We start from the raw sequence: 14,492 nt of genomic DNA on the forward strand, positions 1-14,492 counted from the left end.
AGGGGAGAAGGTGGCTGGTCCTCTGGGGATTGCCAAGGATTTAACACCTTCCTAGAGATTATTCTGGCATTTGGTGAACACATAGGCATCTAGGTGAATGTAAGACCTCCCAGAACCTGGTTCTTTTGGGGACTTGGATCGGGTTAGTGGCCAATAACGTCCCCTGGTGGTTAAATGGCATCTAGCTCATTCCCCTGATGTACCAATTTTATAATCCTGTCAAAAAGGGAAATAAGTTTCGTCTAGAGTGAGATCTGCTCTTGATGAAGCTCTTTGTGATTGTTGTAAAAAACATTTCTAAACGTTTGCTGTTGCTTTAACAATGCATTCTAGAACTTTCCTGGGCACCAAAGTCAAGCCTATTGGCCTACAGTTGGCAGAGTTCACTATCTTTCCCTGTGTATACACACACACACACACACACACACACACACACACAGAGTCACCTTCACACACACTTACACATACTCAGACTCTCACACACTCACCCCTTTTTGAAGAATCAGGGCATTTGTCCTTCTCCAGACCCGTGGTGCCTCTCCTGGTTTCCACAATCTTCCAAAGATTGTGATAGACACAATTATGACTCAGCAACCATGTCTGTATTGTTGGAGAAAAGGTCTACACGGACAAGGTCACTGAACCATCTATATGTCTGGGTCCTGACAAACCAGGGAGGGTGGCCTGAATGGGGGTGGACCTCAAGGTTGTGCCGCGAAACAATTGCCCGGAGAAGACTGAAAGGGGACAGCACCCTATCTGTGTGGGAAGGGTTGTCACAGAAGAATTGGCACCAGAAGGCAGGATTAGGAGCAAAGGGGGCGGGGAGGTGACAAGGGGGTAAACTGAGGCTTGTTGGGGAAAACTTCCTTACAAATAGGCAGGCTTCCTGCTTCCACAGGGAGTGAGTCTCTTGTCATCTGAGTTTCTGTGATAGCCGGAGATGCTGTAGGGGATACTCCTGCCCAGAGAGACCTTCTAGGATATCATGAAGCCATCTCTGGGTGAGAGGAAGGTGTCTGTTGGGCTGCAGAGAAATGGGCGGTGATAGCAGAAGGACAGTGGCCAGGCTTTTGTTTTCCCCTCATCAGTGGCCAAGGGTGAGCAGGAGAACCCTGACCCTCTCTAGACAACACGAGGCTGCTATTCCACAGGCAGAAATCTCACTGGCTCTTTGGGTGTCTGTCTATATCCCACTGTTGACTCATTCTGAGCTTGTGTTCAATCAAGAGTCCAGAGATCTTTTTCTCTGCTTTCTGATCCCTTCACCCAGTCCTCAATCTCTCCCACCCTGGAGTTTCTGAAGCCAAGTGAAGGGCGCCTAACAGTCCTTCTCTCCCTGCTGGTTTCAGCCCAGTCAGTCAATAAGCATTTATTAAGCACCTACTGTGTGGCAGGCACTTTGCTAAGTATCCAACCTTCCAACCCATTAAAACACCATTATTACAGGGTAGGAACACCAAGAGACCAGAAACCCAGAAGGAAAGAAAAAATAAACAAACACGTACACATGCAGGCACCCAGGGCCAGAAGGGAAGGAATATGCTTTTTATATTATTTTTTTCTTTAACAAGGCAAAAAATGATTTTTTTCTTTCTTTAAAAACAAAATTAGACAAAACATGAAGAAATCCACCACCACTGAACCTGATGGAATTAAACGATACTTTCCAAAGGGTGGGGACTGACCGCATTGTGGGAGGGAATCTCTGCCTGCCTCTTTCCCCCCAAATACCCAGATCAGCCACCACCCCAAGCCCCCCCGCCTCACAACGAGGCAGCCGGAACATCAAGCCTAACCCGCCTCCCCCCCCCCCCCCAGGACAAGATGCCTTCAGCCACTGTCTGGTCAAAGGCCCGGCAGAGCCCCGGAGGTTTTCTCAGAGGCTGAAGAAATCTTCAGGCACTGAAAATGGCCCTGGGCTCTGTAAAGAACACTGAATTAGAGGTATGACCTTGGACAAGTCATGGGGCCTCCCTACTGGGCTCTACATCCTCTGAAGCCTCGAGTTCAGGGGCACACTTGTCACTTTGGGAGAGAAGGCAGGTTAGATAAAGGGTGAAGATGTTGGCACCCAGCCCACACTTGGCTGGCCCAGGGTTCTTGAGGTGGTGGGAGGGGGCAAGGAGAGGGAGGAGAATGGTGAAGAACCTTCCCAGGAGGTTCCTGCTCACAGGGAGGGGAAGGAACAAAAGCCAGCTTTTGTGGAGTGTGAGGCCATGGAGATTGGGAGATCCTGAGCCTTTTTCCATTGGGGTCTGGAAATGGCTGGAGATGGAAGGGCCACATTGCTCTCTTCATGTGTGGAGCTAGTTCTGAATGTCTGTCTATCTGGGCTTGTGGGTGACTGGATGCTGACGTGTGAGACTCTACATGTGATTGCACATGTGGCTGGGGGGCTGGGGTGGGATGGAGGATGACTGCTTAAGCGTAGCTATGATTTTGTGTACGAGTGAGAGAGACAGAGACAGAGAGACATAGAGACAGAGACAGAAACAGAGACAGAGAGACAGAGACATAGAGACAAAGAGAGAGAGACATAGAGATACAGATAGAGACAGGCAGAGAGAGACAGAGAGACAAAGAGAGGCAGAAGAGAGACAGAGATACACAGAGAGATGGAGAGGCTGACTGTGTGGGTAGGTAGGGCTATGACCTGTGTGTCTGGTATAAATAGAGAGAGGCATCACTTTCCATCCGATGTCCTGTGGGAGACACAAGCAGAGACCAAGATGAAGTCTTGTGAGGCTGACTGGGCTCATGCCCCTTTCTTGTGGCCCCTCCCTGACTTCAGAGACTTCCCTTAACTTAGCATCTAGTTAGCAAAAGGCTCCCATGAGATGTGGAACAGCCTGATCTAGCCCCCACTGGACATACACAGGGACACAGCCACAGTAACACACACACACTTATCATGGATACATTTACACCATCATACCCCACCCTCACATACTCCATCACAGTCACACACCTACATGGCCATAAAGCAACACTCAACCATGTACAAATCCACACAGTAATACATTGTGTCAACAGTCTCCTCCATGCTCCAACCTCCTAAATGAACAAATGACATGCCACAAGCCCTGGACTCCACTAAGAGTAAGACTGCTTCCACCCCAGTGCTCCAGCAGAGTCCTGCCTAGATCTCTTGCCACAGCAGGAAGAGGCTTGAGACTGTGAGACTCTAGGAAAAGGGGAGCAGGCTAGAGTTAAAGAGGAATTTCGGGACAGGAAGACATGTTGGAGAAGCAGGTGCCCAAAGGAGACAAGAATCTCCCACTGCCCAGGGGGTTCAGGGGAGGAACTCTGTCTGGGATGACCCTTCTTGGCACCTGGCTGGGTTGCTTCCTACCTATTAGTCCAGCCCTGCCTGGTACCTGCCCCCCTGCCCTGCCCCAACCCCACACTTACCTGGGCCAGTCCAGCTCATGTGGCTATCTCATTTCCTCCTCCTCTTCCTCCTCTTCTTCCTCGCCTTCCTCCTCTTCTTCTTCCTCTTCTTCTTGGCGCCCACGGTTCTTGGACCCCTCACCAAGCTCAAAGTTACCCTCAATGTCCAGCACCTGCAGGTGCATCAACCTTTTGAAGGTACTTTCCCTCACGGCCCCCACAGCCAGCTTGTTAAACCTGCACAGACCAATAAGATGAAATTCAACTGGGATAAATGTAAAGCCTTTAGAGGCAGGATGGTGGAGTACACAGAGAGTTGACCTTGTAATCAGGAAAACCTGAGTTCAAATCCAACCTCAGACACTAGTGATGTGATCCTGGGCAAGTCTTTGAACCTCTGCCTGCCTCAATTCCTCAACTGCAAAAATGGGAATAATAATAGCACCTACCTCCCAGGGTTATTACGAAGATCAAATGAGAAAATAACTATAAAGTGCTTAGCACAGGTGGTTGATATATAATAATAACGTATCAATAAATGGTTATGAAAAAGTTTAAATTTAAATGGGTTTTAAAAATCCATTTTATAAGATATATATCTTATATAGAAGTATATCTTATACCTAAATACAAGTATAAGACTTGGCTGGATAGCAGTTCATTAGAAAATGATCTGGGGGCTTAGGTGGACCAATGTCATAAAGCAGTCAAAAAATAGGCTACAATCAGTAAGAGAGGTATGGGGTGTAAAACTATTGAGGTGATAAGAAGGTCAGACTACATTTGAAATGCTCGTTCCCCTTTGGGATGCCACATTTTAGGAAAGATGATTGATGAGCTGAAGACTGTCCAGAAGGCGGCAGGGAGGATAATGAAGAGCCCCATGAACCCGCCAGAGAAGGATCAGTTGCAGGACCTAGGGACGTTTAGCCTAAAGAAGGAAGCTTGAGAGCATATGATGTTTGTCTTTAAGCACCTCAAAGACCATCACAGAGAGAAGAACTCCACCCGGACGTGCTTGGCACAGAGGCCGGAACTAGGAGAGGCAAAGGGAAGCTGCACTCGGTTCTTAGTCAGAAAATGCTCCAGAGCTCTCCATGCGTGGGACGGGCCACCTCTAAACACGGCGGCAGCTTCTCCTCACTGACAGTTCTGAAGGAGAGGCTGGATGGCCTTTGGTTGGGCTTGTGCTTCTTCAAGCATGGGTCAGACTGGCCACTGCCGATCTCCCTCCCCATGCTATAAATCAGTGCTCAAAGACTTGGATGTGGACTCTTGGACCAGGGCTTGGGTGCAAGAATGACAGGTTCTTGGCCAGGACTGTTGGTCATCTAAGAAGGGCCAGCAAAGCGATATTTGCCAAGAGACTTGTGGCTCTGATCCAAAGTGGTTGTGGAGGGAGAGGGAGGAAACATCCCACATGCATCTGCTAATCCAGAGACCACAAGGAGTAGAAAGCAGGAGGAAAGACATCCTGGGAGAAGGCCCGTAACACTCAGAAGACGATGTCTAAGAGGAAGGGGAGGGGTTGGTGCTATCCATCCGATACTCATGGCTGGAGGCATCTACCCACAAATGTATGGGTCATCAGCCTTGGCCTTCAGGACCCCAACAGTACAGGGGTGATACAGGATCAAAACGGTGCAATGGAGAGAGCTGCTGTGGTTCTTCTTTCAATCTAGTAGTGTTTGCAATGACATAGAGAACTCTGGTATGAGGGGCTGATGCAAAGGGGGAATTGCTTGCAACTTAAAGAATCCTACATTTAGACCTGGAAAGGACCTTAGAGGTTGAATCCAGCTCACTCATTTAATGGCTGGGGAAACTGAGGCATAGAGAGGTTAAGTGACTTGTCCCAAGTCATACAGTTGGGAAGTGTTTAAGGCAAGACTTGAACTCAGGTTTTCTTGATCCACTATGCCCCCTAACTTCCTCATTGTCCATATTCATACAACCAGTATGTGTCAGAGGTCCTTGAACCTGATACCAAGGCTGTCCCCCTATCCACTCTACCAGGGCCTCCTCTTTTTTGTGTCTAGGACCCTTTTGTCTGAAAGGATCCTTTTTCAGAAGGCTTTTTTAAAGTGCTCAAAACAAAAGCCATATGCTTACAAAGAAAACCAATTCTATTGAAGTAAAGATGTGATTTCCCCATCCAAGTTCACCTGGAATCTCTCCATGGACCTATTTCACCCCAGGTAAAGATTTCTTCCAGTACACTGAGATGTAGAGGCATGGAAACATGAGATTTCTTATTTAAAACAAAGAGAGTGAACTGAAGGGGAGGTGCAGTATATCAAGAAAATACACCATGTGAAGAAATCCAAAATCTGGAATGGGGAAGAATGGTGGAGAGCATTTGGGTGAAGAACAAGGGAGAGGGAAACTGACCCAATAATGTGGGAAAGGCAGGCTACAGATGATCTAGCCAGAAAGAGGAAAGAGACTGTGAGTCCTGGAAATAGAAAGGATAGGAATCTTTACCATAAGTATTGTGGGGAGTGGCAGAAGGGAGAGTGTTGTCTATGGTGTGATGCACACCTGAGATCTGGGAAGAATAAATTTCAAAGAAGTCAGAGGAAGGAGTTCATTTATGAAGTACTGTGTTCCATTCTGGACAGAGATTTTAGAAAAGACCTTGACAAGATAGAACCGGGATAGGGGAGGGGAGGGTGTCAAGTATGTTGAGGGGACTCAGGACCATGTCAAAAGAGGCTCAACTGAAAGAAATGAGGGTGCTAAACATAGAGAATAGAAGTCTTGGAGAGGACATCATAAATGTCTTCCAATATCAGAACCAGGAGTGACCAGCAGAAGTTGCAGAGAGGTCAATTTCAAATCAACATAGGAAGAACTTCCTAGCACTGAGCTGTCCAGCAATGAAAAGAGCTGACTCTTAAGGTAGTGGGGTTGTCCAGGAAAGGCTGGCTAGCCCTTGTTGGAGCGGCTCAAGGAGAGAATTCTTGCTCAAACATGGATCAGACTAGGGGGCCTCTGAGGTCCCATTCTATTTCTGAGGTTCTGGGGTAAGACCCAAGAAGCCTAGCCAACTCACAAGGCTGACAGTCCCTTGGAGGCTGAAGCTCCATTTTCTGTTTCTCCTATCTCTCCCATAATTCCAAGTGCATAAATGGGCACACAGCAGGTGCTCAATAAAGACTTGTTGGTGGAGCAGCGAGGTGGCGCAGTGGATAGAGCACTGGCCCTGAAGTCAGGAGTACCTGAGTTCAAATCCGGCCTCAGACACTTAACACTTACTAGCTGTGTGACCCTGGGCAAGTCACTTAACCCCAATTGCATCAAAAAAAAAAAAAAGACTTGTTGGTTCTAATCTTGTCTCTGAAGCTAACCCATTATGTTATCCTGGACAAACAAAGCCTCCATTTCTTCCCCAGTAGGATGGGGAGGCTGTGTTGAATAACCTTCCAGTTCTCTTCCAACTCTGATATCCTGTGTCCTAATTTTATGTTCTAAGGTCCTGTCCATTCCAATAGTCACCATTCTAATGTTCTGTGCTAAATGATTTGAACAAAGAAAATCTTGGCCAGGGATCTGGGGAGGGGGGCAGGGTGCAGCGAGGGGGGTGCTGGGGAATAAGTAGAAGGAGAAGTACTCAGAGGAAGCCCAAGGTTCCCTGGGTGTGTCCTGGCCCTGGATCCTGGGGGCCCACCAAGCCTCCTACCTGAGAAAGATCCCCTTGAGATTGGGGGTCGACTCAAAGGCATTTTCAGACACGGTGCTAATCTTGTTGTTCTGTAGGTAGAGGTACTCCAGGGACTCGGGCAGCCCCTCTGGGATCTCTGTGAGCTGGTTCCCGGCCATGTTGAGCAGCTGAAGGGGGTGTGGGGAGGTGGGGAGATAGATAGGAAGGGATTAAGAGGAGAGGGATCGGAATTAAATTCCTCTAGATTTGGAGAAGAATCAAGAATGAGGTGGGAGCAGGAATACCATCCCAAGCCTCCAGATCCCCCACCCTCCCTCTGCCCCACGAATTGACTCACCACATTAGCTCTTAAGAGATAGGATTGAATACTCTGTTACACAACAGTGCAAAGGGTGTGGTCCCATTTTACAGAAGAGGGAGGGAGCTGCCACCCAGAGACTTTCCCAGGTCACATGGCTGCAAGGGGAGAGCCAAGCCTGGAGTGTCCAGCTGTGAGCTAGGAGACCTTCAGTCAGTCAGTCGATTCAGTTCAACAGATGTTCAGTGATGCTACCTGAGTGTAAGGCATTCTAATGATCACAAGGTTGTAGCTTTGGGGAATTGAGAGCTGAAAGGTCATCTGGACCAACCTTCTCTTTCACAGATGAGGACACTACTGAGGGTCCAGCAGCTAGTCAGTGTTGGAGCTGGGATTTGGACACTCAAGTCTTCCTGATCCCAAGCCCAGAGTTTTATACACTGATCTGATGAGAGGGAGATGTAGGGGGAGACAACTACTCAAACAACTCCAATATGAGGGGCAAACATGATAAATACAAAGAAGGAATTGGTCCGGGCAAATTAGTACAAGAAAAGTTGGAAAAGTCAGCATCATATCCAGGAGGGCTTCCTGAGGGAGGTGTCTTCTGAGTTAGGTTTTAAAAGGAGGGGACTTTAGCAGATGGGGAGGGAAGCTGGAGGGGGATGGAGTTGATTCCAGGCACTGAAGATGTCATGAGTAAAGAAACAGAAAATGGGAGAGAGATGAGGTGAGATTCAGTTCCTCTTGTTTCTTGTGTGGGGATCTGGTCTCCTCCGTTGAAGTGGAAGTTCCCTGAGGACAAGGACCGTATCCTCCTCTGCTGTCCCTCTCCCCAGCCTGCCTCTGATTGGTCTCCTTGACACAAGCCTCTCCCCGTTCCAATACGCTCTCTCCACAGACACCAACTGATGTTCCCAAAGCCCTGTTCTGACCGTGTCACTCCCCTGCTCAAGCAGACGCAGGGGCTCCCTACTGCCCACAGGAGCAAACACAAATTCCCAATTGGCTTTTAAAGCCCTGCACAATGTGGCTCCAGCCAGAGCTTGCACACTTGTTGCATGGGATTCTCCTTTGCACACTCCCTGACTTGGCCGAGCCGTCCTGTGGGCTGTTTCCCCTAGCCCATCCCTGCCTGTGCCCAGGCTTGCCCCTCACACCGAGAATATGAGCTTCATCCTATCTCTGCCTGAGGGTTCCTTGGAAGCTTGGTGCAAGTGCTAGGATCTACGGGAAGGCCAGCCAGATCCTGCCAATCCTGAGTGCCCCCAAATGACTTTGGATCAAACAATCAAAAGATAGTTACTGGGCACTTTTTTGCGGGGCAATGAGGGTTAAGTGACTTGCTCAGGGTCACACAGCTAGTGTCAAGTGTCTGAGCTCCGATTTGAACTCAGGTCCTCCTGAATCCAAGGCCAGTGCTCTATCCACTGCGCCACCTAGCGGCCTCGCTGAGTACTTCTAAGGACATAGTACTTTCCCCCAAGAGAACAGAAGCTCCCTGAGGGGTATCATTTCTTGTCTTTGTAAACATGCCTAGCACATAGTAGGTGCTTACTTAATGCCTGCTGAACTGAACTGAATCCTGACTCCATCCTGGAGGATCACAGGATCACAAACTTGGAGAAAATGGAGTCTATTCCCCGCCCCTCCATTTTACAGCTAAGGAAAGTGAGGCCCAGAGATACCCAAGGCCACACAGGCAGTAAGAGGCATCTGAGCCAAGGTCCTCTGTTTTCTAAAACCGCACCCATTCTCCTGACTCTCAGCCAAGTCATTGATTTAAAAAAAAAGTTAGGCAGCAGCACAGGGCCAAGCACAGAACCCTGCGGTACTCCACTAGAGACTTCCTTGCACCCTTCATTGAGCCATTAACGAGGACACTTTAAGGTTGGACACTGCTTCAAAGTCACAGGCTGTGCTTTTGCCTTTCTTCAAATCCTCAGCATTCAGTACATTGAAGGGGCCCAAGGTGAAAGAATGACAAATGCTTGTTGACTGACAACAGAACCACAGGACGGTATTGAGGGGGAGGGGCTCCAGAGGGCACGAGTCTCACCTGCCTTTGAGCAGGAGGAAACAAGCAATGGAAGATGACAGCAGAAGGAAGGAAGGGCCTGATCAAATCCCACGAGGTGTCAGCAGTGGGGAACCCTTCTAGGGACCTCAAGGGGACCTGTAAGAACTGCCAGACGGGAGGACTGAGGGAGTTGGGTGGTGCTCTAGTGGCCTGGAGGCAGGAAGACCTGAGATCAAATCCCGGCACAGACATTTAATGGCTGTGTGACTCCAGGCAGGTCACTAACACCTCTTTGTGCCTCGGTTTCCCTATCTATACAATGAGGATTAGAACAGCATCTACCTCCCAAAGTTGTTGTAAGGATCACAGGAAAGTACCTTGCAAACCTTAAAGGGCTACACAGATAGAAGCTCTCATCATCTTCATTCAAAGGTCCATTCCCACTCATTCACTGAATAGAGTGTTGCCCATGGGGAAGCGCTCTAGAACCATGCACAACATGATTTCTCCAAGGTCAAGAGCACGGAAACCCCTGGAGAGCAGGCTCGGCTGGTCTCCTTCCTGCCCTGTGCCCCATTTCCTCCGAGCTGGTCCTTCAGATGTGGACCACCAGGGATCACAGTCTCGGACCTTCTCTCATCCAAGTGAACAATACAAGCCGTGTCATAGAGCTGTGCTCCTCGAACGAGGCCCTCACTTCACCGAGAGGGCAAGGTGCAGACAAGACCCAGACAAGGAAAGTGACTTACGTAGGCTCACCCAGCTGGAAAGCATCTGATAGATTAACCTACACCAAGGTGATTGATGGCTTAGCAGGCATCCTGTGTACCTTCCGAGGTTAGGCTCTCACTGGGACCATACACAAATGATGCTCCATCTCTCAGACCCAGCACAGGCTGTGCCCCATTGACACCACCCTTGGTGAAAGCCAGGGTCCCGTCTACACCAACAAGGAGACCATGAGTGGTCCTCTCTGCCTACCTATATCTTCCAACGTGCCAGGGGGCCTGGGATCTCACTGATGAAGGCGCTGCCTCCAACCAAAGATCCAAGCCCATCCTGAGAGCCCGTGCCTTCATAAAAGCCCATCCCAGGTCACAAATGGACATGGCTAGAGAGGTGGCAATGTGTAATGACAACAATAATAACAATTACTAACATTTCTGTGGCACTTTAAGGTTTGCAGACACTTTATATGTGTTATTTCATTTTATCCTCCCAACCCTGATGGGTGGGCACCGTTATTATCCCCACTTTACAGATAAAGAAACTGAGGCCAAGTGAAGTGAAATGACCTACCTATACTCACACATCTCACAAGTGTCTGAGGCAGGATTTTAACTTATCTGTCTCTCTGTTTCTTTCCTTCTTTGGGGGTAGGGTCAGGGAGTCTGGGCCCATAATTTAATCCACATAGAGAACTCCCAGTGTGCAAATTGCCTCCACCAATGCAGGTCAGCAGATTTTCTGTAAGTGATAGAGCCTCAGTGAGCTGCCCCAGCCACTGAGGTCAGATGACTTGCCTAAGCTCACCAAGCTAGTTTGTTATCACAGATGGGATTTGAACCCAGGGCTTCCTTTCTGCTGAGCCTGCTAACGTGGCTGACCCCATCCTCAGGTCTGTATAATATTGTACATATTGTGTGCCTGATGTACCTGACCGCTTCATGATAAATATGTGTGTGTTGTATATATGCGTGTTAGGAGACTGAAGTGAAAGAGGTGGCTGGTTAGATGGTGCTGGGTGGGAACACAGCCCAGACCCTCCCCATCCCCATGCATGTTCTCTTAGGTCCCAGGTTAAACTGGACCAGACAAGGTGGGCAGCACGCAGTGAGTGCAGTGAAAAAACCACCACCTTTGGAGTCCAAAGGTTCCCAGTCCTAGTTTGGCCAGTTATCACCTGTGTGCTCTTGACACAAGCACCCGGAAGGGGAGAGATTGGCCTAAGTGATCTCCCAGCTTCCTCCTAGCTCCTCTGGCAGCTCCCAGGCTGCCAGCTCCTGGGCACCCAGGGCCCCTGGCCAGGCTGTGGGGCTGGGGGGCAGCTGGCACGGCTCCCTACCTGGAGGCTGGTGAGGTCGGCCCAGGTCCGCGGAGTCAGCGCCCGGCTCTTGAGACCGTTGTTGGTAAGGTACAACTCCCGCAGCTGGGCCATGCCCGCCAGGGCCCCTCGGGCGATGGCCCCCAGGTAGTTGTTCTTCAGCTTGAGCACCTGCACGTTCTTGGGCAGGCCCAGAGGCAGCGTCTGCAGGAGGTTTCCGGACAGGTCCAGGGACTTGAGCAGCCGCAGCTTGCGGAAGGCGTCCCGGTGGACGTGGGGGCTCGTGATCTTGTTGTAGCTAAGGTTGAGCTCCTCCAGGAAGTAGGTGGTGGCGAAGTCATTGCGCGCAATGCCGGAGATCTGGTTGTGGAGGATCATGAGGGTCCTGACCCGGCGGGGGAGCCCACTGGGCACGCGCTCCAGGACGTTGTTGTACAGGTGCACCGTGTGAAGCTTCTTCAGGCCCTGGAAGGCCAGTGGGTGGATGCCCTTGGCCTTCAGCTTATTGCTGTGGAGCAGCAGGTACTCCAGATTCCGGATCTGGGTCAGCACATCGGGACCCACCGTGCGGATGGCGTTCTTCTCCAGGTGCAGGAGCACAATGTTCCGGGGCAGCCCTGCGGGGATCTCAGACAGGTTGTTGCTGGACAGGTCGAGGTACTCGAGGCTGGAAAGTTTCCTGGGAGGGAAGAGAGAGAGAGAGAGAGAGAGGGAGAGGGGGGGGGAGGGAGGGAGAGAGAGAAGAGGGTGAAGGGGAGGGCAAGACTGAGACACATCAGAGCTGAAACCCAAATTCTAGCAGCAACATTAGTTCCTACACGGAGTCTATAGAGAGCAGGCCTTGGAGACTGGGTTCCAGTCCCTCTTCTGACCACCCTACACAAGATCCTTCACCTCTCAATGCTCTAGATAACTCTACTTTACAAAGGTGACACCTGCATTGGTCAAGAGACTTTCCTCGCCTGGGAATTCTCTATATCAGTGAAATCCCAAGCACGGTCCCTGTTCTCCTTACTCTTCTGTTACCAAGATTAACTATTTAAGTAAGGCCTCAGACTCATCTGTTTGCTCACTCGTTCTCATCATCTCAGATGGGTGCAATGATCTCTGCTGAGTCCAGCAGGCCGGCCCCAAGGTCTCTTATGAGCTGAAGCCCAAATTCACTCATTGCCTGTTGGACAGCTCCACCCGGATGTGCTGCACTGGCATCCAGGACAAACTCGACGTGGCCAAAGTGAATTTATTCTGTTCTCCACCAAATCCATCCCTTATTCAAACTCTCCTATTTCTCCGTAGGGCATCACTATCTTTCCAGTCACCTGGATTCACAAACTCCAAATAGACTCTGGCTTCTTTAAGAATATTTATCCACTTAACTAACGCCCCCCCCTCCCCCCCACTTTTTTTTTTTTAGTGAGGCAATTGGGGTTAAGTGACTTGCCCAGGGTCACACAGCTAGTAAGTGTTAAGTGTCTGAGGCCGGATTTGAACTCAGGTATTCCTGACTCCAGGGCCAGTGCTCTATCCACTACACCACCTAGCTGCTCACACACACTTCTTAGGTCTAACCAGTTGCCAAGTTTTGTCCACAGCCACTCTCAATTCTTCCCTCCTCTCTACTCACACAGCCCCCAACCCATTTCAGACTCTTACATTCACCTCGAACTAGGCTACTGCAATAATTGGTCTTAATTGGTTTTCCTGCCTTGAGTCTCTCCCCTGCCCAATCCATCTTCCTCATAGCTATCAAAGTGTTATGTCTAAAATCCAGGCTTGATCACTCCCCCCTCAAAGATCTTTAATAGCTCTCTACTGTCTATGGGTTAAAATACCAACTTGTTGGCCTGGCATTTAAAGCCATCCACCATCTGGCTCTGGCCTAACTTTACACATTTGTTTCTTTCACTCCTTTCCCATGTTCTAGCTGGTAGTAAGCTACTTGCTGCCCGCCAAACTCAGCAGGCCATTTCCCATCTCTTCATCTTTAATGTTTGTTGAACTGAACTAAACTCTGGGAGTTAAGGAGTCATCTAAGCATTATCACCCATTTTACGGAAGAGGAGGCAGACTCAAGTGACATGCCCTCAGTCACACAGCCAAGAAGGGTCAGAGATGGACACAAAACCAAACCTTCCAAGGACCCCTGACTTCTCCTTCTGCTCTGCCACTCCAGGCTAGCTACCCTGCCTACCATCTCCCCATCCCTGCCCCAATCTTCTGCCTCGTCCCACTTTCCTCCAAAAAGGCCGTGTTCAGTCCACGTGCCTCCTCCTCCTCCCCTCCTCACCCTGGGGACTGGTGGAGTCCAGAATTCTCCCAAGTTCAAAAACCCTAACTCTGCCTGTAGCCAACTTCTCTGAGGACAGGGGAGTTACTGGAAATGCCTGGGAGGCTTCTGGCTGGGAGCCCCAGTGTGGCCTGACAGGCCCTGGCCCCGTTCTCCAGCACAAGACCCAGAGGTCAGCAGCAGACCAAGGATTTGGCACTGGCCCCAGGTCATCAGAGAACTGGCCCTGACCATAGGCCCTCCAGCTAAAGCTGGGGGCATGAGAGTGGAGATGGTGGATTTCTCCCTTTCCACCAGCCTCATCTCCACAATACAGCACCCTGTCTTGTACAATCCTAAAGATTAGACTTTGTTTCCATTTTATAAAGGAGGAATGGCTTTGCCCAGGGTCACCCACAGGATGGGAGAGCCAGGCCCTGAATCCCCATTCCTAGTGCTGAGTCTGTATCACACAGCTCATACTTGACTCTGGGCCTCAGTGGGTCGGCTTTAAATAACTGCCTGGTGGTGGGGGCAGCTAGGAGGCACAGTGGATAAAGCATCAGCCCTGGATTCAGGAGGACCTGAGTTCAAATCCAGCTTCAGACACTTAACACTTACTAGCTGTGTGACCCTGGGCAAGTCACTTAACCCCTATTGCCCCGCAAAAAAATAAATAGCTGCCATGGGAGAGACTCCTCCACCCAGCTGGACACAAGTTCCTTAAGTGCAGCTCAATGCCTCCTAAAGGTTTATCCCAGAACATAAAAGCAGGGAATGGGAAAATATAGAACATTAGCACTGGCC

The 14,492-nt window shown here is 49.8% G+C and overlaps 1 protein-coding gene across 1 annotated transcript in view; it reads right to left on the minus strand.

The window, feature by feature from the left end:
- Window positions 1–1,822: 1,822 nt before the first annotated feature.
- PODN (podocan) overlaps window positions 1,823–14,492 on the minus strand; it is a 42,851-nt gene continuing 30,181 nt past the window's right edge. The window contains exons 8-11 of the mRNA XM_043999538.1: window positions 11,441–12,098; window positions 7,076–7,224; window positions 3,415–3,630; window positions 1,823–2,705 (exon numbers count right to left, since the gene is read on the minus strand). Coding sequence (XP_043855473.1) covers window positions 3,438–3,630; window positions 7,076–7,224; window positions 11,441–12,098 — 1,000 coding nt within the window. The 3' untranslated portion in view covers window positions 1,823–2,705; window positions 3,415–3,437. The remainder of the gene's footprint in view (window positions 2,706–3,414; window positions 3,631–7,075; window positions 7,225–11,440; window positions 12,099–14,492) is intronic.

Source organism: Dromiciops gliroides, chromosome 4 (assembly GCF_019393635.1).
Source record: "Dromiciops gliroides isolate mDroGli1 chromosome 4, mDroGli1.pri, whole genome shotgun sequence".
Classification (NCBI taxonomy): domain Eukaryota; kingdom Metazoa; phylum Chordata; class Mammalia; order Microbiotheria; family Microbiotheriidae; genus Dromiciops; species Dromiciops gliroides.